The 27,312-nt window shown below is 45.0% G+C and overlaps 1 protein-coding gene across 1 annotated transcript in view; it reads left to right on the top strand.

Annotated features, from left to right (window-relative positions):
• The window catches only part of LOC142476069 (uncharacterized), a 166,995-nt gene that overhangs the window by 36,752 nt on the left and 102,931 nt on the right, over window positions 1–27,312 (top strand). Inside the window, exons 3-5 of the mRNA XM_075581639.1 lie at window positions 5,651–5,749; window positions 15,409–15,522; window positions 19,770–19,874. Of these exons, the coding sequence (XP_075437754.1) occupies window positions 5,651–5,749; window positions 15,409–15,522; window positions 19,770–19,874 (318 nt within the window). The remainder of the gene's footprint in view (window positions 1–5,650; window positions 5,750–15,408; window positions 15,523–19,769; window positions 19,875–27,312) is intronic.

The following is a 27,312-nucleotide window of genomic DNA, read 5'->3' on the forward strand; positions in this document are numbered from 1 at the left end:
CAGTTGCGTGAGGGCAGGGAAAGCGCAGGAGAGTCGCGCGAGAGTAGGGACAGAGCAGGAAACAGTGAGGCGGCCATTAGGAGCTAGTGCAGGCATAGGAAAGGCGCGCACACGGTACCTATGTGCTTTTAGGCTCCATGGGACTACAACTCCCATGGGGCATAGCGAGGCAGGCACCAGGTGCCTGATAGGAGCCAATAGGGCTGTAGGACTGCCCTGGAGGGAGATAGATACATTTCCCGGGCTTTGGTCATGTCAGTTGGAGCAGCGGAGCTGAAGGGGAAGGAAGGATGCAGGGAGTGAGTGCAGCTCCTGCATCCAGATAGGTACCCTCACCTCCAGGTAGGCCCCAACTCCCCACCAGGTTAGTGGGTAACTGAAAAGGGGCGGCCCTAGATAGGGAGGTCACCCTTAGTGTATGTAAGGTGCAGGTTTGGCAGTGCCACAGCGGGTAGTGCTGTGCGCACTGGCAAATAGGCACAGCGTGCGAGCAGTGTGTTTGCTGCGGGTTCCAGGTTACTGTGTATGAGTGTTGCATGTTGACGCTGCGTGTACTGAGTGCAGTGTGTGTTACTGTCTGCAGGCGCGTTAGGATTAGTGAGTTAGGAACTAGTGGTTAGTGAGTAGTCTGGACTTGGGGTAGTAGGGGAGGGGGGTAGGTAATTAACCCCGCAGGCCCTAGGAGTTTTCCCCATGTCACCTCAGGTTGCGGTTACTCAGGGACAGGCCCTAGGTTAGGGTTCCTGTCACGCTACTGCCCGTTAGATAGATAGTGAAAGTGCGGCGGTTGCTGTTCCCGGAAAGCAGTTGGACCCACGTTGGGGTCCACAGAGACTGTGTTCCCGAGGGGACCGCCCTAGCGGTCCACAAGTGCAGGAGTTCGGTTGGAGGAGTCCTCACCGACTGATCCTTTGAGAAGACTGTTGCGGACCCGAGCACCGGAGTGCTCGGCAGGTATTATACCAACACATGTGCACCAACAGGCCTAGAGGTTTTAGTGACTGCGCAGTCACCCATTGACTATCTCCGTAGGAGTACGGGACATTGGGTGTGGGGGTTTCACTGGACACTGGGTGGGATCACCTAGTGTTGGGGAAACGTCCTGCGAGACGTCACGGGTAGTGTCTCCTCGTGAGAGGGACACAGGTTATGAGGTTATGTAAATGATTATGATATTCTTCATGTTCATAGTAAAGCCCTTAGTTATTATAATCACTGACTGTATGTGTGGTTTCTAATTGGGTTCCTATGTAGGGTCATTCTACACGTCCATAGAATCCTACATAGGTGGAGGCGCTGTAAAAGAAGATTCGTTCCAGAGGATTCACCCCAGGCTCTCATTAGCGGAGGCTCAGACCTCCTGTGAGCCTGCAGGTATACGCACCACACCGGTAACACCGCATGTTCTACTCACCCACACTATATATGAGATTGGGTGGGGTGGAATACCCGTTACATTTGGAGGCGCTGCTGAGATACACCTGGGGTGCCCTGTCCATTTTTTCTAAATTGTCCCGTTCCTATTTTTGTCGCCATGTTTGTGAAGTCCAGAGACGAGGTCCTTGCCTGGGCTTTGCGGCAGTATATGGAACCTGGCCAGGTAGTGGCGGTAGGAGGCGTTCCCGCTCTTATACCCGCGGTTAAAGTCCGGGAGTATATGTGTAAAATTCCTGGGTGGCCGTGGGCATGTGTCTTAGAGGAAGAACAAGATCCCACGTCCACATGGAAAACCATACTTTTTGTTGTAACTCACACTGAGGATATATGCCTGGCAGAGGCACCGTCCGCGCTGTTCATGCCCGGGGGGCCCTCAGAAGGGTACCCCCTAGTCTATGCCGACCCAACAAAATGGCGTCTCCCGACAAATCAGGAGAGCGCACGTGCTGCTGACTGCAAGCCTGCACAGAAAGATGTCGCAACATTCTGTCCAGGTTTGGCGCGAAAATCAGAGCCCCTCCCCTGTGATGTGAGTGACTCAGTGCCGAGCGAAAAACAATTCCCTGTAAAAAGTGCCCTTCCTTTAGATTCCACCAGGGGGAGCAAGCACGGTTATCTTCAACATTACGTGGACGCTGTGATAGACACTCTGATCTCTGAGGATGAGATGATGCATGAGGATGAGATGATGCATGAGGATGAGATAGACTGTCAGGGGATACACCCTAATGTGTATGTGCCCTGGCGAGTGCCAGGAATAGATCTCCTTATGCTACTGTGCCCCTGCTTGCAAGAAGCCTATGACGAGGGAGCCGTCATGTCTCAAGTGCCACTAGACTTCAGGATCACCGAGGTAGATGGGGAGCCGTGTACGCAGTGCTTTAGCCCCACCTGTGACTGTCCTAGAGGTGCACTGGCGTGGGAACCTCAATGTGATTGTTGCGGTGCAATTTTCTTGATGCCTATTGTACCCCAGCCTACAGAGCCAGCTAAGGAGCTAAGTGAACCCTTGGCGGAGAAGAGCGCGACTGCAGTGGAGGTACTGGAGCACGCCAGCTTCGTACCCACAACCACTGGCTGCATTTCAGAAGAATCTGGTGACTACCTTGCGGAGGATTCGATCATGATATCTTCCGGGGAAAAGGTGGAAGTCCCATCGGTGGCGATGCGCCTACCGGCGAACCACCCCAGCGGTAATGCAGAGGATACAGAGTCTGCTGTGGGTCCGTGTACCCTAGAAGAGGTGTATTCCGATGTTGCGGACCCTGCTGTGGGCCCGTGTGCCCTACGATGGTCAGTCAGACCTACTACGGAGGTACCATCGGTCCTAGGCTTGGGACCAGTACCTACAGACGACAAGGGTGAGTCGACTGCCCCAGGGGTGTCGGGGGTGAGCCTCCAGGTGACCGCGGAGCACGATGGCTCCTTAAGTCTGGTCGCCCGGGCGAAGGGCTCCCCTCTTCATCGCGTCCTGGCGGAGGTGTCCTCATTAGAAGTAAGCTGTCCAGGGAAGAGAGTGGACCAGTGTCTACCGCCGATCCTTCCGGAAGAAGGGAAGCCTATCGTCAGCCAGCCGAGTGGTAAGGAACCCCCTTGTTCCCCACAGACTCCGATGGAGGTGGCCGTGAAGAAGGCCAAAGCTACGGTTCCTGAGCGGAGTGTGAGCCCGTGTGCTCCGACACAAGTGGTCCCAGTACTGGGATCCAACGCTCCCGAAGTTCGAATCAGTGAGTGGACTGTCCCAGAAGAGTTGGGGACAGGTCCCGATACCACCAAGGTGGGAACTGACAGCGTCCCCGAGGACCTGTTGGCCACCGTGAGTCACCGCAGGGGTAAGGTGTCTACTTTTTCCCCCCTGCCAGGTGAAACCGAGACATTGTCCAGTGCTCGCTTCTCAGTGGAAGCCTCGCAAACTTATGGGGACAAAGACTGTGTGGAGAGAGATTCAGGGAAAGCTGCCTCCTTCAAGCCCAAAAAGGAGCGCCCCATTCCCCAGGTAGTGGACCGCGGGAAAGGTCCTGGCCTCCTGGTCTACCGCATCCCTGCCGCAGATGACCGGGTAAAGGTGTGCTTCAGAGACACTGTGCTACTCCTTCCACCAGGGGGAGGAAGTAGCGAAGAGCCAGTAACTGTCGCTTTAGAGTGTGCTCTTCAGAAAAATTTTCTGGGGGAGGCTCACGGACGCAAAAGTGAGGAACCCCCACGTGTTCAGTTCGGGGCATCCCATCAATGGTCTCAGCTGGTCTCGGTTACTGGGGGTGATGTATCATGTAACCTGATGTGCAAAATCGATATGTTATGTGTACGGGTTATGCCACGAAAATATTCAGTATGTGAAATTGTACCATGCTATGTCGTTCCCCAAGCGAGGGCGTTGGGTGTTTCACCAGGGGGAGAGTGTAGCCAGGTCTCCCCAGCGCTACCGCACCCCCCTCACCTTGCTGCCGATCGCGGGGGCCGCCGCGTCCAATGGCGGCTCCGTTCGGCAGTGGCAGGGGAGAGGGCGGTCAGGTCCCGGCTCGGCCTTGGCAACCGGCCGCACGCGCATCTCAGGGCTCCCGGCGCTCCCGGAGCCGGGCGAATAGGGCGCCACCATGTTGCGCCGGGTCGCGCATGCGCAGTGAGTCCCCGGCGGCCCGAGATAGTCGCGCATGCGCAGGGAGAACCCTAGCGCCAGGGAGCAGTTGCGTGAGGGCAGGGAAAGCGCAGGAGAGTCGCGCGAGAGTAGGGACAGAGCAGGAAACAGTGAGGCGACCATTAGGAGCTAGTGCAGGCATAGGAAAGGCGCGCACGCGGTCCCTATGTGCTTTAAGGCTCCATGGGACTACAACTCCAATGGGGCATAGCGAGGCAGGCACCAGGTGCCTGATAGGAGCCAATAGGGCTGTAGGACTGCCCTGGAGGGAGATAGATACATTTCCCGGGCTTTGGTCATGTCAGTTGGAGCAGCGGAGCTGAAGGGGAAGGAAGGATGCAGGGAGTGAGTGCAGCTCCTGCATCCAGATAGGTACCCTCACCTCCAGGTAGGCCCCAACTCCCCACCAGGTTAGTGGGTAACTGAAAAGGGGCGGCCCTAGATAGGGAGGTCACCCTTAGTGTATGTAAGGTGCAGGTTTGGCAGTGCCACAGCGGGTAGTGCTGTGCGCACTGGCAAATAGGCACAGCGTGCGAGCAGTGTGTTTGCTGCGGGTTCCAGGTTACTGTGTATGAGTGTTGCATGTTGACGCTGCGTGTACTGAGTGCAGTGTGTGTTACTGTCTGCAGGCGCATTAGGATTAGTGAGTTAGGAGCTAGTGGTTAGTGAGTAGTCTGTTGCGGACCCGAGCACCGGAGTGCTCGGCAGGTATTATACCAACACATGTGCACCAACAGGCCTAGAGGTTTTAGTGACTGCGCAGTCACCCATTGACTATCTCCGTAGGAGTACGGGACATTGGGTGTGGGGGTTTCACTGGACACTGGGTGGGATCACCTAGTGTTGGGGAAACGTCCTGCGAGACGTCACGGGTAGTGTCTCCTCGTGAGAGGGACACAGGTTATGAGGTTATGTAAATGATTATGATATTCTTCATGTTCATAGTAAAGCCCTTAGTTATTATAATCACTGACTGTGTGTGTGGTTTCTAATTGGGTTCCTATGTAGGGTCATTCTACACGTCCATAGAATCCTACATAGGTGGAGGCGCTGTAAAAGAAGATTCGTTCCAGAGGATTCATCCCAGGCTCTCATTAGCGGAGGCTCAGACCTCCTGTGAGCCTGCAGGTATACGCACCACACCGGTAACACCGCATGTTCTACTCACCCACACTATATATGAGATTGGGTGGGGTGGAATACCCGTTACACTAGCAAGAGGTTCATTTCCTCTGGCTACTCCTATGGTGTCTAATGTCACTATATGTTCACCAAGCGCCAGCACCCTCTCCCAGTATTCCTCTGATAGGGACAAAACGGGCTAAAGGGTAAAAAAACAAAACAAATGGATTGAAAAATAGCGATATATCTTCTTTTAGCAGGGTTAGAAGTGCTTAAGTTAGAGTAGCCAAATAAAGATGTGGGGGTTTTTTTGGTCGGCTATATGGCATTGCTCCTTTTAAAAGTTGAATTTTCAGACAGGACTTGAGGATGGTCAGAGTGTATTTGATATGAATGCGATGAAACCCTTGTTACACGTCTGTAACATGTTCCTCTCTCTTTCCTGTTACACTCCAGGACAGCCGCACCGTGTTACACGTGGCTGCTGCTCACTCTAAAGACGAGATCGTTCGACTCCTGCTTGCTAAGAAAGCAGACCCAGCCATCCCTGGAGGGGTAAGTGCATGTGCTCTTTTATTGTGGGCTACAGAGTTACAAAGTAGGGGAGGTTGAAAAAACACACATACGTCCATCGAGTTCAACCGATGTTAAAGCAGCAGTCCAAGCTGCCGTGCAGTCCAAGCTGCCGTGCAGTCCAAGCTGCCGTTGTAAAAAAAAAAAATATTTTATTTTTGTTCCCTTTAATATGTGCATCAATACAATCCACACAATGATAAGTAATTAGCTAAGTTGCCGGTCGATCCATTCTCCTGTGATCGTTCGGCGAAGACTCGGCTCGGGGGTTCAGTAAATGGCTGTCAGCGCAGCAGAAGAGGACCAAAGATGCAAAGTTCTGTGGGGAAGATCATGGGACCAGGCAGTCACTAGATACAATTGGTGCACTGCTAGAGAGAGGGCAGGGCTCAAAAAGGGGTGTGCCAGAGCCTGTCTTAGAAGAGGAAGGGGATGTGACTTTGTAAATGGTTGCTATAATACTAATAATAATAGCATGTTCTTGTATAGTGCTGCTAGTTTTACGTAGCGCTTTTACAGAGGCACACGGAGATAAAGTGACTTGCCCAAGGTCCCAAGGAGTCGACACCAGGAACTGAACCAGTTTCCCCTGCTTCGAACTCAGTGCCAGTCAGTGTCTTTACTCACTGAGCCACTCCTTCTCCACAATATAGAAACAAAAAATGCTTGTTACATTATAATACATTCAAAATGTCATTCAGAGTTTGAGAAAATAACTAGTAGCATTTTTTTTTATAGTACAGCACTGATTTATTTAAAAAAACACAGAACTCAGTCTTCAATTGAGCCACTGATTGAGCCACCTGTGCTGAAGCAGGGATATCCTGAAAAGCTGACCTGTTTGTAGCCTTTGATGACTGAGTTTGGAGACCCCTGGTCTAGCAGAATCTCATTTTTTCCCAGTTACTACTGTATATTCAGATTTATATTTTCATAAAACAGATGTTCAGAAATGTTACATAGTAGACCAGGGGCGGTCAACGCCAGTCCTCAAAGGTCACCAACAGGTCAGGTTTTAAGGTCATCCCTGCTTCAGCAGTCAATGACTGAGCCACCTGTGCTGAAGCAGGGGTATTCTTAAAACCTGACCTGTTGATGGCCCCTGTACTAGACCAAGTCAAACTTCCTCCAGAAAGTTTACAAAAGGGATTTCAAGAAAATGGCAGTAATAATTACAATGGGACTATTTGACATTGATATGACGTCATTCTGTTCATAAGCGGAGTTACTGAAGGACAGCACTGGCGTCACGTGCTCTCATTTCCAATGCTCGGGACTGAAATGAGGCGATCCGAAATGAATGGTCGTTCAGTGGCGGCGGCCTGTTTGGCGGGAAAGCCCTGTAAGATTAGACTTAATTACTGAACCGATGCCAATGGGAGTTTTTGTAATTCTCTGCACAGTACAATGATTCTATTCACTCCAAGCCAGCCCCTCTCCCGAGATGCAGACGGATTAACCAAAGGCAATATTAAGTGGATGTCTATGAAAGCTTGTTGATTGTTACTTTATGTATAATCAGTGGTCAAAGTGCTAAAAAAATAAAAAAAAATAAAGCAGTATTATACCTATTTTCATGAAATTCTAAACCTGTGAAACATTTCAGCATAGTTATTTTAACCACGTTGAAGGCGTATTTAAGCAATATATTTGCTATATAGAAAGGGAAAAATAAATAAATGGTTGTTTAAAAAAAGATAAGACGATGTAAGCTCTAAAATAAATCTAGGGATATACTGTGACCTCACACTCTGATCACTGTGTATATTTATTTTATTAATGCATTTTTTTTAAAACAAATATTTGTATATTGCGTCATTTGCCGTACAGTACTTTAAATATTGAAAATAGAACAGTAATTCTGTTTACAATTCATGTTTTCACCCCCCAAAAAATGTAATTGGTGTTTGTTATTAGTTGGAGTGGGGACCGACGACATAGTGGGAAGCTAGTTAGGAGGAGATTACAGTAGCTGAGACGGGACATTAAGAGGGGGTAAATTAACACTGGTTAAATCTGAGGTCAGGATTGGTACAGATTCTGGCAATGTTGAGGAAATGGAAGTGGTACAGTTTGGTGAAAGGCTGAATTTGGGGATTGAAAGAGAAAAAGGAGTAAACAAAAAAAAAGTATGGGGTATGTATGTATATCTTTATTTTTATAACGCCAGCTATGTACTTAGTGCGTCACAGGAGTAATAAATGTGACAATAATATAACACATAATGGGAATAAATGCTTCAGTAAAAGTAAAAGTAACATTAGGAAAAAGAGTACCTGCCCCAAAGAGCTTACAATCTAAGTGGTAAGTAGGAAGAACGTACAGAGACAGTAGGAGTTTGTTCTCCGGTAAGTGTGTCGGCAAGTATGAAGTGTATAGTATCAGCCATGGAGCTACCCATATGCTTCGTTAAAGAGGTGGGTTTTACGATGGGTCTTAAAGGGGGAGAGAGAGGGTGCTAGTCGGATGTTGAGGGGAAGGGCATTCCAGAGGTGTGGGGCAGTCAGTGAGAAAGGTTTTAGGTAGGAGAGGGCTTTATTTATAAAAGGGGTAGAGAGCAGAACGCACTAGTTTGGACGGTGCATAGTGAGAAATTAGGGCTGAGATGTAAGGAGGGGCAGAAAAGTGTATAGCCTTAAAAGTGAGGAGGAGAATTGAGTGTGTGATATGAGATTTGATAGGAACCCGGAGAGGGATTTCAGCGGGAGAGACGCCGAGACAGATTTAGGAGAGAGTAAAGTGATTCTAGAAGTAGTGTTTAGGATATAAAGTACAACAAAACACAAAAAGCTACAATGCATCACACAAATTATAAAGTATATAGTAAAATACTTATCTGTTGTCATCTCATAAGTAAGGGTAATTTAGTTAATCTCTTTGGCCAAAGCATTTATGCACCTGTTGAAAAATGGTCTATGACATTTCTCCCTCCATTACAGAGATACATGAGAATTTTCACAGTTAGTGTTAGGACCTGTAAAGCGGTCATGCCATGACGTGGCTGCAAGCTTATAACTCTTGGGCAATGGGTTTAACTAAATGACCCTTACTTATGAGAAGACAAACAGATAAGTATTTAACTATATACTGTAAGGGTTCCAGTCCAGGGTTTTGCTGGAACTTGCCCTTACATGGCTGTTGTGGCCATCTTGGTTCCTGCCAGATCTCTTTCTGGACTTGGTAATTGGCAGTACCTGTTCAAGGGCTTAAATAGCAGTCAGTGACTCCCAGACCCTGCCCGAGCATTGTATGATTTTCCTTGTGTTCCTGGCCCCCATTGTGCCCTGTTCCTGGGCCTGCCCTGTTCTTTTGGACTCCCTGTAGCCTGTGACCATGACCACCGCTCCTGTGCCGCCTGCCTTGACCCCAGCCTGTGTCCTAACTTTGCACCGTTGCCACCTGCCTTGACCTCTGCCTGGATCACGAATACGACTACTCTAACTGGATTCTATCCCCTGGCTGTGGTCGGTGATCATATACCCCTACCTCAGCCCTGCGAGTCCGCCTCCTATCGGAGATGAGCACCGTTATACTGTACAATGCTCGGACCAAACAAGGACCAAGCTGAGGTAGGGAGAGTGTTGTCGCTCCTACAGATGCAGCCACCAGTATTAGAACACTTGTACCTGGGAAATTCTGGGAGCTTCTGGGGCAGTCTCACAGTAAATGCCTCAACATTTCTGTGAGATTCTTAATGACACATCAGATTAACAGTGGGGGGTCCCTGCAGTCCCATTCAAACTAAATGGGACTGCAGGGACCCCTGCTGTGTTAATCCCATGGGCCATTACGAATCTCACAGAAATTCTGAGGCAATGTTGCAGCAATGTTGAGGCATTTACTGTGAGACTGCCCCAGAATTTAAAAGGCAAGAGCTCTAATACTCGTGGCTGCACCTGTACTGTAGTTAACACCTAGTTACATTAGGATGGAAGATGGCCACCATCTCTGCTATGCTGCAGTCCCTCTGCAGTCAAGTCTGCGCTTAACCCACTTGGGGTACACCATTTTGTTTACTTGGGGGGCCCCAAGCTGACCTTCCATTCCAGGAGCCAAAAGATGAATTCTCCACGGTTCCTTTTTCAAAGTCAAGTACACCTCTCACTGTTTCCTCGTCAGCAATTGCTGTAACCCTTGATGGGTCCAAAGCCCTAGATTTAAAGGCAACTTCCCCTTTCTTTGACTCCCCTGCCGTGCGGGATAAACCTATTACTAATTCTAAGACTCCTGCTTTAACATCTCGTTTCCCTTTCTGCGACCCCACTGCAGTGTCTGAGGTCTCTATTACTGAATGTAAGGATCCTGTTTCAAAGTCAGCTTCCCCTTTCTCTGCCTCTCCTGCAGTACCTGCTGTAACCCTTGCTAGTTATAAAGCCCCAGATTTAAAAGCAGGCTCCTCTTTCTCTGACTCTCCTGCACAGTAGTATTTGATATACCTATTATTAATGCCAAGACTCCAGCTTAACTTTAAAGTCAAGTTTCCCTTTCTCTGATTCCCCTGCAATGTCTGAGGTCCCTTTGACGGATTCTAAGGTTCCTGCTTTAAAGACAGGTTCACCTTTCACTGAAGTTAAACATATTAAACATGGTTAAAAATACCTGTTTCTGATTCTTCTAAGACGAGTTCCCCTACTGCTGGGTTCCCTGCAATGTTTGATACATCTATCCTTGATTCTAAGGGGCTTATTCACTAAACTTCGATAAAATCAGTGCATTACTGAGCGACTTTGTATTGTTTTATCGCGCTATAAATCGTGTGAAAACGGTATTCACTAACAAAAAACACTATTTTTTTTCAAAGTTCGTTAAAAAAAATGCAACATCGCACTGCTTGTTTTTTTTGTTCTTTTTTAAGTGTTATTGCGCTATAAGTATTTGTTTAAACTGCAGCCTGGAAGCGCTGCACGGAGACGCTGCGTCTGAGCCATGCCCGGCTCTCACAGGCGATCGTGCAATTTAAATATTCATTCTAATACTAGTGTACGGGAGCAGGGGGTGTCCTGAGCTGAACCCCATTAATTTCAGCCTCGGGGATCCCCTGTTTTCCGAGACAGGCCCCGCTTTGGGGTGCCGGTATCCCCCACCATTTTCAAATCCTCCGTGTCACGTGACCGGGGAATTTAAATACTGCAGGAGATACCAGCTCCCTTTACCGAGCCCTGTAACTCAAGAAGCAGGGGGTCCCCGAGGCTGAAATCAATGCATTTCAGCTAAGGAGACCCCCTGCTCCAGAACACTAGTATTAAAAAAATAAAATAAATCATTATCTTAGCGGCTAGCTACAACAGATAACAGATAAGTATTTTACTATACTGTATACAGAACCTGAGGAAGCTTGGTAACGAGCGAAACGCGTTGTTCTATTCGGCGTTGGATTTTGGACCTCCGAGGCCACCATAGGAGGGGAGCAGGGCCTGGGTTCCAGTTTCATGCGTTCCAAGCGCCGCCCGGACGCGGAAGTGGCGCATGCACGGATTGAACGGTGAGATGTGAATGCTACCAGAGGAGAGGGATCTTATACAGAGGAACCATATTACCACAACACCACCCCCGGCTAGGAGAGGGTTAATCCGGTGACCCAAGAGGTACTGAAGACTACACACGAAAACAGCAGGCGGAGGAGAAGTGACTCGACCCACACTCCAAGAAGAGACCAAGTACCCCGTGATGTACTTGTGCTCACACAGGCCCGTCCATGTGTGGAATACAAGACATTATAAATGTATAAGGTAATTGACTTGGGTGCCCAGACATCCACAGATCACGGCACTCTTATAAAATAGCAACAGTTCACACTCTAGAGGTCTGGAAAAACATGTGAAGGTTTAATATAGTATCTAAGGAAGGACTGAAACATTGATCCTACTGTAGCCATGCCTGGATTGGCTATTAATCTACCCTGCCTGACATGTAAGTCCTGGTATCAGTGCAGGCAGTGTTAGGCCCAATCCAGGGGTTGCCCCACCAGCAAGCACATCCCTTGAGTGACAAGGGTGGAGGCGTGCTAAGGCCTATGTTCTGCCCATTAAGGGTATCAGACCTTGGACCCGCCCCCTCGGTACTTAAGGGGCTGCACACCTAAATTTTTTCAGTGTTGTCTCTCCCTTGAGAGTGACTGGTGTAACACTGTTTCTCCCCTCCCCCCCCCCAATCTCATATAGGGACCACAACTGTGGATCTACACGTATTACTGAGTGTGTGGTGCGGTACCTGTTAGGCTCACAGGAGTACTGAGTCGTCTGCACAGATGGTAATGAAACCAGGACAGGCTTAGGTGGATCTCTGTGTTCTTATCAGTGGTTCAGCGCCTCCAGCGGTGATGAGACCCATGGTATATGGATGTCAGTCCCCGACACTGGACTCTTTACCCCTCCTGCCCAGGAACTGACACCAGGCAGAGGTATAGTTGAACAGGGTTTATTGTTGTGCATAGCTGCAGCAGCTATTCATAGCAGCAGTATGTTGTCTCCTGAGGCTGGAGACCAGTGAATTGCAGTTGTGGACTGTCATGCTGTGCTCTTTATTGAGAAGAATAAAGACTGTTCCTGTTACAAATATACTCCTGCCTGAGTCTGCAGTCTATCAGGGGGAGTGTGAGAGAGTTCTTCCGCAGTAACTTCAGCACTTCTGGAGTCTGCGGCAGATGGAGGCGCTGACACCAGAATGAAGGGTAACCAGCTATCACCCCCAAAGCCTGTCCTGTTTCCCCAACAACATCAGCGGGATTTCAGACCTTCTGTGAGCCAGCAGGTATGCAGCATCATCACACACCTGGTAGCCAGGAAATTTCCCATAGGGTGGGGGAAACACCACTACTCTGCATTAAACCTTCATGTGTTTATTCCAGACCTCTGGAGTGTGGACTGTTATTATTTTATTATAAATGTATAAGAAAGGTATTGTAACTGGACGTTCAATCATTTAGTGTTGATATTAGTAAGAGTCAGTTATTAAACCAAGCAATCCTCACCATGGCATCACCCGGCAGTGAGAAATGGAAGGATGGACCTCCTGCCGGCATGGACCTCCCGCCGGCATGGACCTGCCGCTGGCATGGACCTCCTGCAGACATCAGCCTCCCACAGGCAGTCGAAGGCTTTTACTGTATCCAGAGCAACAGCATTGTGCTTTTCTGCCCACTGCTCCGGGTACAGTAAATTGGGATTGTTCTGTACATATCGCTGGCCATAATGTATTACTTCATCCACTAAGTCACGTGACGTCCACACACCCACACCCACACCCACATACACACACCCACACCCACATACACACACTCACACCCACACCCACATACACACACACACCCACACACACACACCCACACACACACCCACATACACACACCCACACACACATACACACACCCACACCCACACCCACACACACACACACACACACACACACCACTTTTTATATAAAATCATACAGTAGGTAAACTCCTTGCCTCACTCCTTAAATAAATCCGTTCTTTTTTCCTTTTCCCATACAGGATTGATGCAGGGGGCCTCCGGAGCTGAACCCTGTGAATTTCAGCTCCGGGTACCCCCTGCTTCCTGAGATGCAGCCCTTCGAAGTGGGTGCCAGTTTCTCCTGCATCACATGGGCCAATAGGAAACCGCACCTGATGACGTCACGGCTTCCTATTGGCCCACAGTCTGTGGGAGCTTTAGTGGCCATAATGTGAACCCTGGAGAGGCTAGCGGCACCCAATACGGTGGTATCTCTGGAAGCAGGGGCTCCCCAGAGCTGAAATTAATGGGGTTCAGCACTGATGACCCCCTACTTCAATCCTGGTCTTTAAAAAAATACAGTATGGATTGCTGCTTTAGGGCGATGATAGTTAATATGGGATCACTGAGAGAAACCCCACATAGGGGCACTGAACCCTGGTATGTGTCTAAATCAGGCCTCCAGAACTCCAGTCCTCGAGGGCCCCAAACAGGCCAGGTTTTTAGGATATCCCTACTTCAGCACAGCTGGCTCAGTATGACTGAGCCACCAATTGAGCCAGCTGTGCCGATTTAGGGATATCCTGAAAACCTGGCCTTTTTGCGGCCCTCGAGGACTGGAGTTGTGCAGGCCTGGTCTAAATGGATGGTAATGCTTTTTGTAGCCTTGCATTGTATCATGCTTGGTGAGCCCTGCCCTCTGTTGGTCATATTAGGTAGTACAACTCGATGGATTAACTGAGACACTAACTTTGTTCAAAAGATTAACTGGGCCCACAACACTGTGTATATAAGACTTTTAAAAGTCAACTATGCCATTCTTTGGCTTAAAACCTGAATCAACAGCAAATACTGCACAGTGCCAAACAGACTTCCACAATAACATGTCAAATACCATATTAGTGCAACAAATATTTGTAAAATATTTAAAATTACCCAAATACATTACAGGGAAATAGATGATACTGTAGTTCATACAGTATTTACATCCTGCACTTGTACTGTAATTATACCTTCTCTAAGGAAGAAGCGTAAAAACAGAGAGCCCAAATAGTGCGGCTTTTACTTAGATATCAATAAAACAATAGAAAATATATCACTCACTAGCAATGCCAAATCAATAGACAGATTGCTACAGCAATATCAGCCGTGGAGGTGGCCCTTCACTCCTTCCCCTCCGCCATACTCTGTCCAGAGCTTGTCACGTGTTATCCAACGATGATGTCATGAAGCTACGGTGAGTGGGTTGCAACACAGCCATACCCACTCTCCATAGCGCCATCATCTGGAGGACGTGAAGAGGTCTGAGGTTATCTGCACAATAAGAGGACAAACCAACTCTCCATAGCGCCATCATCTGGAGGACGTAAAGAGGTCTGAGGTTATCTGCACAATAAGAGGACAAACCAGAGGATTATACTAACTGAGATAGGACCCATTTATTGATTTACTAACAAAGGAAGGAGTTACCTGGATGCTGGAATTCACTTTTGAGGATTATGTACCCTAATTGACCAAACCATTAACAACTTTATGTATGTATGTCTTTATTTATATAGCGCCAAATGGTACATAGCGCTTCACTGCAGTAATACACGTGACAATCATATAAATAACAAATAATACAAATAACATATCATGGGAATAAGTGCTTCAGATATAAAAGTAACGTTTAGGAAGAGGAGTCCCTGCTCCGAAGAGTTTACAATCGAATTGGTATCTAATTTGGATATCCAATCTAATTGGTAGGTATGAAGAACGTACAGAGACAGTAGGAGGGAATTCTGGTAAGTGCGTCTGCAGGGGGCCAAGCTTTATGTATCATGTGTATAGTATTAGCCACGGTGCTACTCATATGCTACTTTAAGCAAGTGTGTCTTAAGGTCGGTCTTAAAGGTGGATAGAGAGGGTGCCAGTCGGGTATTGAAGGGAAGGGCGTTCCAGAGGTGTGGGGCAGTCAATGAGAATTATTATTATTATTATTATTACTGTTGAATTAGCATTTTTGCCATCTATTCACTTTTTACGGTACAGCTTTTATGTTTAGGCTCTTTGTCTTAATATAGGTGAGTGTTTCATACATAATTATTTAGGGCAATTTGAGTAGAGCCCGTCCCACCTCTCTCTATACATTCTCATTTTCACGTAAACATAATCCACAGTACATGTATAACGCCTTTCTTTTTTCAGCCTAGGGATCAGCTTCCGCTTCATTACACTGCTCTTCGTCCCAGTGGGGCCATCAATGTAATCCAGACACTACTAAAAGCATCGCACAAGGATGCAAGACTCACCCAGGACAAAGTAAGTGGGGAACATTAACCCACAAAACCCAACAATGCATCAAGTACTGTATGTTCAGTGATTTCATTTGAAATGTATATATACACATATAAAAATATAAGAAAAAAAGAGTGAGAAGCGCAAGCTCCTTAGCATAACCCTGTGTACAATTTATTAAATGGTTAAAAAGAGATTGTCTGAAGGACCTGCTCTCACAAGGGGAGATAAAACCCGACCATTGAGAGAAAATCTCTGCACGAGTGAGTCACCAGATCGGAGTCGAGGTCGAGAGCTGATATAGCTGGATGCACGGAGAGTTAGCCGTCTGATTCCGTCGGAGCTTGCCTCAGGGTAGATCCACTTCAGGGTGTGTGAAGCTGTGGATGAAGATCACAGCGCCCTCAGTACCGGCAGTGTGCGGCTTGTATCCAGGAGTATAGCGTTTGCAATCAGCTGCTGTAGTGTAGAGACAATTTAAACCTCCACGCGTTGTCACCGTCTATGTGGTGACGTCAGTGAACGTGCACATATATATATATATATTATTTTTTTTATTATTATTTTTTTTTTTAATGGCATCTTTCCCTCAAATCCTTATCGCACTGCCTCAAAGTGGGAAAGGTGCTTGCCTTATTCCCCAAATATAGAGCTCACTGAAAGGCAATGCCCTCATTCTCCAGAGGTTGGACTATCCCTGGGCGCGTTCGGGATGAAGGCAGGGAGTGCTAAGAATCCCCAGAGGTTAAACAAAAGCTGTCATTTAAATCTAATCTGGCTAACTACAACTCCCCGGACACTCTCCAGTAAAGAACAACTGCAAGACGAATTTGAAAAGAATAAATGGGATGTTCTTGGCTTTGGTGAAGTACTGTAAGAAGAATAAGATGAAGACCTCACTGAATTAAAAAGTGGACACCTGTTATATTACATGTATAACCCAACCCTACGGGATATTCTGCCATCACTGGTCGTGTGGTGCATGATACCTGCTGGGAACAGGAGGGCTGAGTCATCCGCCGATGTTTGTGGGGACACATGACTAGGCTTCATACCCTACATATTCATACCCTACATTGACAAAACGAGAAAAAAAGACAGTGCGCAACTAAAACAAGACCCGCGTGAAAAATGGCAAAAGTAACAAACTAATTGCCTTAATAATGCAAATATGTGCAAACTGGTCAATAAACCTTACAATATTTGGTGTAATGAATTGCGTCTGCAGCCGTCGTATGGGGTGGCTCAACACCCCTGGAACTAGGAGAGTAAGACAAGAACACAGCGCACAACGCAAAATCGTGAAGTATGAAATAAATTGAGTATATATTAAAACATTAAAGGTTCTGCGTACATCAATAAAAAAATCAGTAAGCAATCATCGAGGCATAATAGGGTTACCACTCGCCGGATCAGGAAACCGTAGATGATATTGACACCAGAAGAAGTAGCGTCCGCGCTACGAAAGCGTTGGATTTATGCCATATACTGTTTAAATAGTTATCTATCCATTCTTTGCCTCAGTTGCATTAGTTAGCCCCTTTGATTTGCCCCCGCTTGGTCATACTTCTCCGTTACACTCCTGGACTACCATATCAATTGGACTGTCATCTAGCCTGTGAGAGAGGCTCATTACGCGCGTGACGTCATCAGCGGGCGCCTGCTGCGCCCCAGTCACTTGATCGGAGGTGCGGTTCACGGAGTTTGGAGCAGGAACCAGGCGGACTCACGGGACTTCACTCGGGGGAGCATACCTACGGCCCCTTCCGACATCGTTGCTACGAGTGCTGTTGGACTCCAGAGGAGCTTTTTGAACGGCGCCTAGGAGGTTGCACGCTGCCGCTGCAGGATTACTGGTGTCAACATCATCTACGATTTCCTGATCCGCGAGTGGTAACCCTATTACCTCGATGATTAGCCTCGATGATTGCTTACTGATTTTTTTATTGATGTACACAGAACCTTTAATGTTTTAATATATACTCAATTTTTTCATACTTCACGATTTTGCGTTTTGCGCTATGTTCTTGTCTCACTCTCATACCCTACATATCTCTAGCAGTGCAGCGCCTCCATCTGCCGTAAGCTCCAGTGAACCGAAGATGATCTCCCACGGTAGAACCGATAACCTCTCCCCCCAGTAAGATCACACACCAGGCCAGAGGTATAATAACAAAAACAGTTTATTGTCTGTACACCAACAGCAGTACATGGCAATCTTCTGCCCAATGCACACTCACTCTCCCCTGAAAGGAAGAGGACCAGAGAAGGCCCAATAGTCAGGCTTTTGGTTGTGTGACCTGCCTCTCTCAAGGGGGTAGAGGCACTACTAAATTTGAGGTGGCACCACCCTTAAGTACAGCTAGGTGGAGGGCATCAGGTCTGTTTCATGATTGGGCATGCTCAGTCCTGATGTCACCGCCACCCTCTGTCACTCAAGTACAGCACCAGTGAGTGGGGAATTCCCACATATTGCCTACTGACAGGCCTGCTTTACCAGGGCTTACTGCCAGGAGTAGGGCAGGTTAGTAGCCATAGGTGGTATGGCTACATACAGATGTACGGAAATAAGAAGAATCTGTGGAGTAGGCGTCATTGTTAACAAGAGATGGAGAAACAGCATAGTGGAGTATGAAAGCTCATCAAAAAGAGCAGCAAAAATTTTCATTCAGTTCAAAGAGACACAGGCTTGAAGTAATTCAAGTGTATGCTCCAACATCACAGCACACAGACAATGAAGTGGAAGATTTCTACCATGAAATGAGTCAATTTAACAACACAGGAAATTGTCACTTTAAGATAATTATGAGATATTTCAGTGCAAAGATTGCTGACCAGCAGAAATACTAAGCATCACTTGGCAGTGGCGGATTTCCCATGAGGTCCGATAGGCCTGGGCCTAAGACCGCCAAACTTGGGGGCGGCAGAATTTGGAGGCAGCACGCGTGACCTGCATGCGTGATCGGTGCTTGCCGGCCGCTCATGCGCATGTGAGGGCCGGCAAGGGGCGCGATCGTGCTTGAGCGTCTGGCAAGCGCCGATCATGCATGCCGGTCATAAATGCCGCCTAATCCTGCCAAATTCTGTCACCCCAGCTCTTGCTGGCCGTCCGTAGGCATTATTGGGTAATTATAGTTACAGTAACTGGAATGAACAGATTGCTCCAACTTTCGGGAATGAGAAAACTTCTACATCAGGAATGAATTCCCCAAAAAGAATCCGCATAGATAAAGGACGTGAAGAGGAACCTACGGAATCAATAATTAAATATTCTAGCTGACAAGAAACATGTGATTGAAGACTGCACAGTCCTTTACCATTTCGACACAGGAGCCTAGAGTAATCAAACTGCGTTAAAACCGACTTAATATCCCGCCCAATAAAAAAGAACAAATATTGGGTGCATTTACCACAATTCTTTTGACCCAAGTCATGAAGATTGCGCTCATATTTTACCTGGTGCAATATTTTAAGTGGAGTAGCGATGCTGTAATTAACGCAACTGATGATTAGGAATAATTACCGCATTGTGATAAAATAGGAGAATAATGTAATATTTGTACTGTATTATTACATAACCTTATGGTAGAAAATACATTAACTAGGCACCACAGGGATTCATATTACCGTTAAACTGCACTGCCGTGCAATGGTTTACTACGGCAAACAAGAGGTTAACCCCTACCACCACCTCCCAGGGGTCCTAACCACCCTTCAATAAACACACCCATACTGTACCACCACCACCTAAAAAAAATTATCCCCCCTTTCGAGTAATGACCAGTAGCCCTATTAGCCAAATGTACTCTAGAAGTACACAAATATTACAATAATATACATAAAACATACATTCACATTAATAGCGCAATGTATCAAAAATAAATTGTAAACATAAACCCATTGATTGTCACTGTGGCTACCTTGGCCAACTCAATGGGATCCTAGATAGCCACATTGGCACTCAATGGCAACCTGTAATTTAAGCTTCACGTCCTATCCCTGATGAAGGCCATCCTCCTCTTAAGGGCTGGGCCCCCCGGAGGAACTAACCTTAAAAATGGGCCAATGTCCAACCTTTAAAAAAGCCGTACAATTAATCTAAGGCCTGATGGCCACCCCCCTCCCCCCCCAAAATGAAAAAAACAAATTAATTAGTATTATATTAGGTTTTTCTTTCCATGTTTTTTTTTTTTAATGTAAGAGAATTGATGGTATAATGGCTGTTAACATTAAATGAAATACCATTAAATATCTTTATTTTTAATTTGCAGGATGGCTGCATCCCTTTGTTTTTAGCGGTGGAAGCAGGTAATCTTGGAGTGTGTAAGGAGCTATTGTCAGCACACACCGAAGCCCAACTAAAAGCTATTAGCAAAGTAAGATGCTAAATCATTGTGTTCTCATCTCACAACAGACATGAAGCAATGTCCCGCACATAACATTTATGGAGCTTACGGGAGCAGGTCCTCGTCTTTGTTCTGGGCGCTGTAGAAGTTCTTCTGCCAATCCTACATGTTGTTCTTTACATAGTGAATGTTGATCTTCTCATTGTACATGGTTTTTGAACATTAAGCATCAAACCGAGGCTCATTTTTGCTTGAGACCTTGGGAATGCATTTCATTTTCTACTTATGTTACATCGAACACCATAAAATTCTGTATGAGATTGGTATTCCTTTCTCAGGCTTCATTAATGCCAGCATGGCATCATCAGATCATCTCTTGAAGTCTAACATAGGCTAGTTTCATACAGTTAATCCAAACAGTTTTCTTTTATTCTAATACACCAGTAATAAAATGCAGACGTGACAGCTATTAGTGTAACACATTAAGGTGGGAAATCCATAATGCCACACTGCCACATGACAGTGTCCTGACTGTATGCTGATGCTGTACTGTTTGTTGATGCTGTATGACTGTATGCTGATGTATGACTGTATGCTGATGCTGTATGACTGTATACTGTATGACATTATGCTGATGCTGTATGACTTTATGCTGATGCTGTATGACTTTATGCTGATGCTGTATGACTTTATGCTGATGCTGTATGACTTTATGCTGATGCGGTATGACTGTATGCTGATGCTGTATGATTGTATGCTGATACTGAATTACTGTGTGCTAATGCTGTATGGCTGTATGCTGATACTGTATGCTGATGCTGTATGCTGATACTGTATGACTATATGCTGATGTATGACTGTATGCTGATACTGTATGACTGTATGCTGATACTGTATGACTGTATGCTGATACTATATGACTGTATGCTGATGCTGTATGACTATATGCTGATGTATGACTGTATGCTGATACTGTATGCTGATGCTGTATGCTGATGCTGTATGACTATATGCTGATGTATGGCTGTATGCTGATACTGTATGCTGATACTGTATGCTTATGCTGTATGACTATATGTGATGTATGACTGTATGCTGATGTATGACTGTATGCAGATGTATGCTGATACTGTACGACTGTATGCTGATACTATATGACTGTATGCTGATGTATGACTGTATGCTGATGCTGTATGATTGTATACTGTATGACTTTATGCTGATGCGGTATGACTGTATGACTGTATGCTGATACTGTATGACTGTATGCTGATGCTGTATGATTGTATGCTGATACTGAATTACTGTGTGCTAATGCTGTATGGCTGTATGCTGATACTGTATGCTGATACTGTATGACTATATGCTGATGTATGACTATATGCTGATGCTGTATGATTGTATGCTGATACTGAATTACTGTGTGCTAATGCTGTATGGCTGTATGCTGATACTGTATGACTGTATGCTGATACTGTATGCTGATACTGTATGACTATATGCTGATGTATGACTGTATGCTGATACTGTATGCTGATACTGTATGCTGATACTGTATGCTGATACTGTATGCTGATGCTGTATGCTGATGCTGTATGACTATATGCTGATGTATGGCTGTATGCTGATACTGTATGCTGATACTGTATGCTGATACTGTATGCTGATGCTGTATGACTATATGCTGATGTATGACTGTATGCTGATGCTGTATGCTGATGCTGTATGACTATATGCTGATGTATGGCTGTATGCTGATACTGTATGCTGATACTGTATGCTGATACTGTATGACTATATGCTGATGTATGACTGTATGCTGATGCTGTATGATTGTATGCTGATACTGAATTACTGTGTGCTAATGCTGTATGCTGATACTGTATGCTGATACTGTATGCTGATACTGTATGCTGATACTGTATGACTATATGCTGATGTATGACTGTATGCTGATGCTGTATGATTGTATGCTGATACTGAATTACTGTGTGCTAATGCTGTATGGCTGTATGCTGATACTGTATGCTGATACTGTATGCTGATACTGTATGCTGATACTGTATGCTGATGCTGTATGACTATATGCTGATGTATGACTGTATGCTGATACTGTATGCTGATACTGTATGCTGATACTGTATGCTGATACTGTATGACTATATGCTGATGTATGACTGTATGCTGATACTGTATGCTGATACTGTATGCTGATACTGTATGCTGATGCTGTATGCTGATGCTGTATGACTATATGCTGATGTATGGCTGTATGCTGATACTGTATGCTGATACTGTATGCTGATACTGTATGCTGATGCTGTATGACTATATGCTGATGTATGACTGTATGCTGATACTGTATGCTGATGCTGTATGCTGATGCTGTATGACTATATGCTGATGTATGGCTGTATGCTGATACTGTATGCTGATACTGTATGCTGATGCTGTATGCTGATGCTGTATGACTATATGCTGATGTATGACTGTATGCTGATGTATGACTGTATGCAGATGTATGCTGATTCTGTATGACTGTATGCTGATACTGTATGCTGATACTGGATGCTGATGCTGTATGACTATATGCTGATGTATGACTGTATGCTGATGTATGACTGTATGCAGATGTATGCAGATACTGTACGACTGTATGCTGATACTGTATGCTGATACTGTATGCTGATGCTGTATGACTATATGCTGATGTATGACTGTATGCTGATGTATGACTGTATGCAGATGTATGCTGATGCTGTATGACTGTATGCTGATACTGTACGACTGTATGCTGATACTGTACGACTGTATGCTGATACTGTACGACTGTATGCTGATACTATATGACTGTATGCTGATACTATATGACTGTATGCTGATGTTGTATGACTGTATGCAGATGTATGACTGTATGCTGATACTGTATGCTGATACTATATGACTGTATGCTGAGACTGTATGACTGTATGCTGATGCTGTATGACTGTATGCTGATGCTGTATGACTGTATGCTGATACTGTATGACTGTATGCTGATGTTGTATGACTGTATGCAGATGTATGACTGTATGCAGATGTATGACTGTATGCTGATACTGTATGACTGTATGCTGATGTTGTATGACTGTATGCAGATGTATGACTGTATGCAGATGTATGACTGTATGCTGATACTATATGACTGTATGCTGATACTGTATGACTGTATGCTGAGACTGTATGACTGTATGCTGATGTTGTATGACTGTATGCAGATGTATGACTGTATGCAGATGTATGACTGTATGCTGATACTGTATGACTGTATGCTGATACTGTATGACTGTATGCTGATACTATATGACTGTATGCTGATACTGTATGACTGTATGCTGATGTTGTATGACTGTATGCAGATGTATGACTGTATGCAGATGTATGACTGTATGCTGATGCTGTATGACTGTATGCTGATGCTGTATGACTATATGCTGATGTATGACTGTATGCTGATGCTGTATGACTGTATGCTGATACTGTATGACTGTATGCTGATACTATATGACTGTATGCTGATACGGTATGACTGTATGCAGATGTATGACTGTATGCTGATATGGTATGACTGTATACTGATGCTGTATGACTGTATGCTGATACTGTATGACTGTATGCTGATACTGTACGACTGTATGCTGATACTGTATGACTGTATGCTGATACTATATGACTGTATGCTGATACTATAAGACTGTATGCTGATACGGTATGACTGTATGCAGATGTATGACTGTATGCTGATACGGTATGACTGTATACTGATGCTGTATGACTGTATGCTGATACTGTACGACTGTATGCTGATACTGTATGACTGTATGCTGATACTATATGACTGTATGCTGATACGGTTTGACTGTATGCAGATGTATGACTGTATGCTGATACGGTATGACTGTATACTGATGCTGTACGTCTGTATGCTGATACTGTACGACTGTATGCTGATACTGTATGACTGTATGCTGATACTATATGACTGTATGCTGATACTATATGACTGTATGCTGATACTACTGTATATGACTGTATGCTGATGTTGTATGACTGTATGCTGATACTGTATGCTGATACGGTATGACTGTATGCTGATACTATATGACTGTATGCTGAGACTGTATGACTGTATGCTGATGCTGTATGACTGTATGCTGATGCTGTATGACTGTATGCTGATACTGTATGACTGTATGCTGATGCTGTATGACTGTATGCTGATACTGTATGACTGTATGCTGATACTGTATGACTGTATGCTGATGTTGTATGACTGTATGCTGATGTTGTATGACTGTATGCTGATACTGTATGACTGTATGCAGATGTATGACTGTATGCTGATACTGTATGACTGTATGCTGATACTGTATGACTGTATGCTGATACTGTATAACTGTATGCTGATACTGTATGACTGTATGCTGATGCTGTATGACTGTATGCTGATGCTGTATGACTGTATGCTGATGCTGTATGACTGTATGCTGATGCTGTATGACTGTATACTGATACTGAATTACTGTGTGCTTATGCTGTATGCAGATACTGTATGCTGATACTGTATGCTGATGCTGTATGACTATATGCTGATGTATGACTGTATGCTGATACTGTATGGCTGTATGCTGATACTGTATGCTGATGCTGTATGACTATATGCTGAACGTATGGCTGTATGCTGATACTGTATGCTGATGCTGTATGACTATATGCTGATGTATGACTGTATGCTGATGTATGACTGTATGCAGATGTATGCTGATACTGTACGACTGTATGCTGATACTGTATGACTGTATGCTGATGTATGACTGTATGCTGATGCTGTATGATTGTATACTGTATGACTTTATGCTGATGCGGTATGACTGTATGCTGATGCTGTATGATTGTATGCTGATACTGAATTACTGTGTGCTAATGCTGTATGGCTGTATGCTGATACTGTATGACTGTATGCTGATACTGTATGCTGATACTGTATGACTATATGCTGATGTATGACTGTATGCTGATGCTGTATGATTGTATGCTGATACTGAATTACTGTGTGCTAATGCGGTATGGCTGTATGCTGATACTGTATGCTGATACTGTATGCTGATACTGTATGCTGATGCTGTATGACTATATGCTGATGTATGACTGTATGCTGATACTGTATGCTGATGCTGTATGCTGATGCTGTATGACTATATGCTGATGTATGACTGTATGCTGATACTGTATGCTGATGCTGTATGCTGATGCTGTATGACTATATGCTGATGTATGACTGTATGCTGATGTATGGCTGTATGCTGATACTGTATGCTGATGCTGTATGACTATATGCTGATGTATGACTGTATGCTGATACTGTATGCTGATGCTGTATGCTGATACTGTATGACTATATGCTGATGTATGACTGTATGCTGATACTGTATGACTGTATGCTGATACTGTATGACTGTATGCTGATACTATATGACTGTATGCTGATGCTGTATGACTATATGCTGATGTATGACTGTATGCTGATACTGTATGCTGATGCTGTATGCTGATGCTGTATGACTATATGCTGATGTATGGCTGTATGCTGATACTGTATGCTGATACTGTATGCTTATGCTGTATGACTATATGTGATGTATGACTGTATGCTGATGTATGACTGTATGCAGATGTATGCTGATACTGTACGACTGTATGCTGATACTATATGACTGTATGCTGATGTATGACTGTATGCTGATGCTGTATGATTGTATACTGTATGACTTTATGCTGATGCGGTATGACTGTATGACTGTATGCTGATACTGTATGACTGTATGCTGATGCTGTATGATTGTATGCTGATACTGAATTACTGTGTGCTAATGCTGTATGGCTGTATGCTGATACTGTATGCTGATACTGTATGACTATATGCTGATGTATGACTGTATGCTGATGCTGTATGATTGTATGCTGATACTGAATTACTGTGTGCTAATGCTGTATGGCTGTATGCTGATACTGTATGACTGTATGCTGATACTGTATGCTGATACTGTATGCTGATACTGTATGCTGATGCTGTATGCTGATGCTGTATGACTATATGCTGATGTATGGCTGTATGCTGATACTGTATGCTGATACTGTATGCTGATGCTGTATGACTATATGCTGATGTATGACTGTATGCTGATGCTGTATGCTGATGCTGTATGACTATATGCTGATGTATGGCTGTATGCTGATACTGTATGCTGATACTGTATGCTGATACTGTATGACTATATGCTGATGTATGACTGTATGCTGATGCTGTATGATTGTATGCTGATACTGAATTACTGTGTGCTAATGCTGTATGCTGATACTGTATGCTGATACTGTATGCTGATACTGTATGCTGATACTGTATGACTATATGTTGATGTATGACTGTATGCTGATGCTGTATGATTGTATGCTGATACTGAATTACTGTGTGCTAATGCTGTATGGCTGTATGCTGATACTGTATGCTGATACTGTATGCTGATACTGTATGCTGATACTGTATGCTGATGCTGTATGACTATATGCTGATGTATGACTGTATGCTGATACTGTATGCTGATACTGTATGCTGATACTGTATGCTGATACTGTATGACTATATGCTGATGTATGACTGTATGCTGATACTGTATGCTGATACTGTATGCTGATACTGTATGCTGATGCTGTATGCTGATGCTGTATGACTATATGCTGATGTATGGCTGTATGCTGATACTGTATGCTGATACTGTATGCTGATACTGTATGCTGATGCTGTATGACTATATGCTGATTTATGACTGTATGCTGATACTGTATGCTGATGCTGTATGCTGATGCTGTATGACTATATGCTGATGTATGGCTGTATGCTGATACTGTATGCTGATACTGTATGCTGATGCTGTATGCTGATGCTGTATGACTATATGCTGATGTATGACTGTATGCTGATGTATGACTGTATGCAGATGTATGCTGATTCTGTATGACTGTATGCTGATACTGTATGCTGATACTGGATGCTGATGCTGTATGACTATATGCTGATGTATGACTGTATGCTGATGTATGACTGTATGCAGATGTATGCAGATACTGTACGACTGTATGCTGATACTGTATGCTGATACTGTATGCTGATGCTGTATGACTATATGCTGATGTATGACTGTATGCTGATGTATGACTGTATGCAGATGTATGCTGATGCTGTATGACTGTATGCTGATACTGTACGACTGTATGCTGATACTGTACGACTGTATGCTGATACTGTACGACTGTATGCTGATACTATATGACTGTATGCTGATACTATATGACTGTATGCTGATGTTGTATGACTGTATGCAGATGTATGACTGTATGCTGATACTGTATGCTGATACTATATGACTGTATG

Source organism: Ascaphus truei, chromosome 2 (assembly GCF_040206685.1).
Source record: "Ascaphus truei isolate aAscTru1 chromosome 2, aAscTru1.hap1, whole genome shotgun sequence".
NCBI lineage: Eukaryota > Metazoa > Chordata > Amphibia > Anura > Ascaphidae > Ascaphus > Ascaphus truei.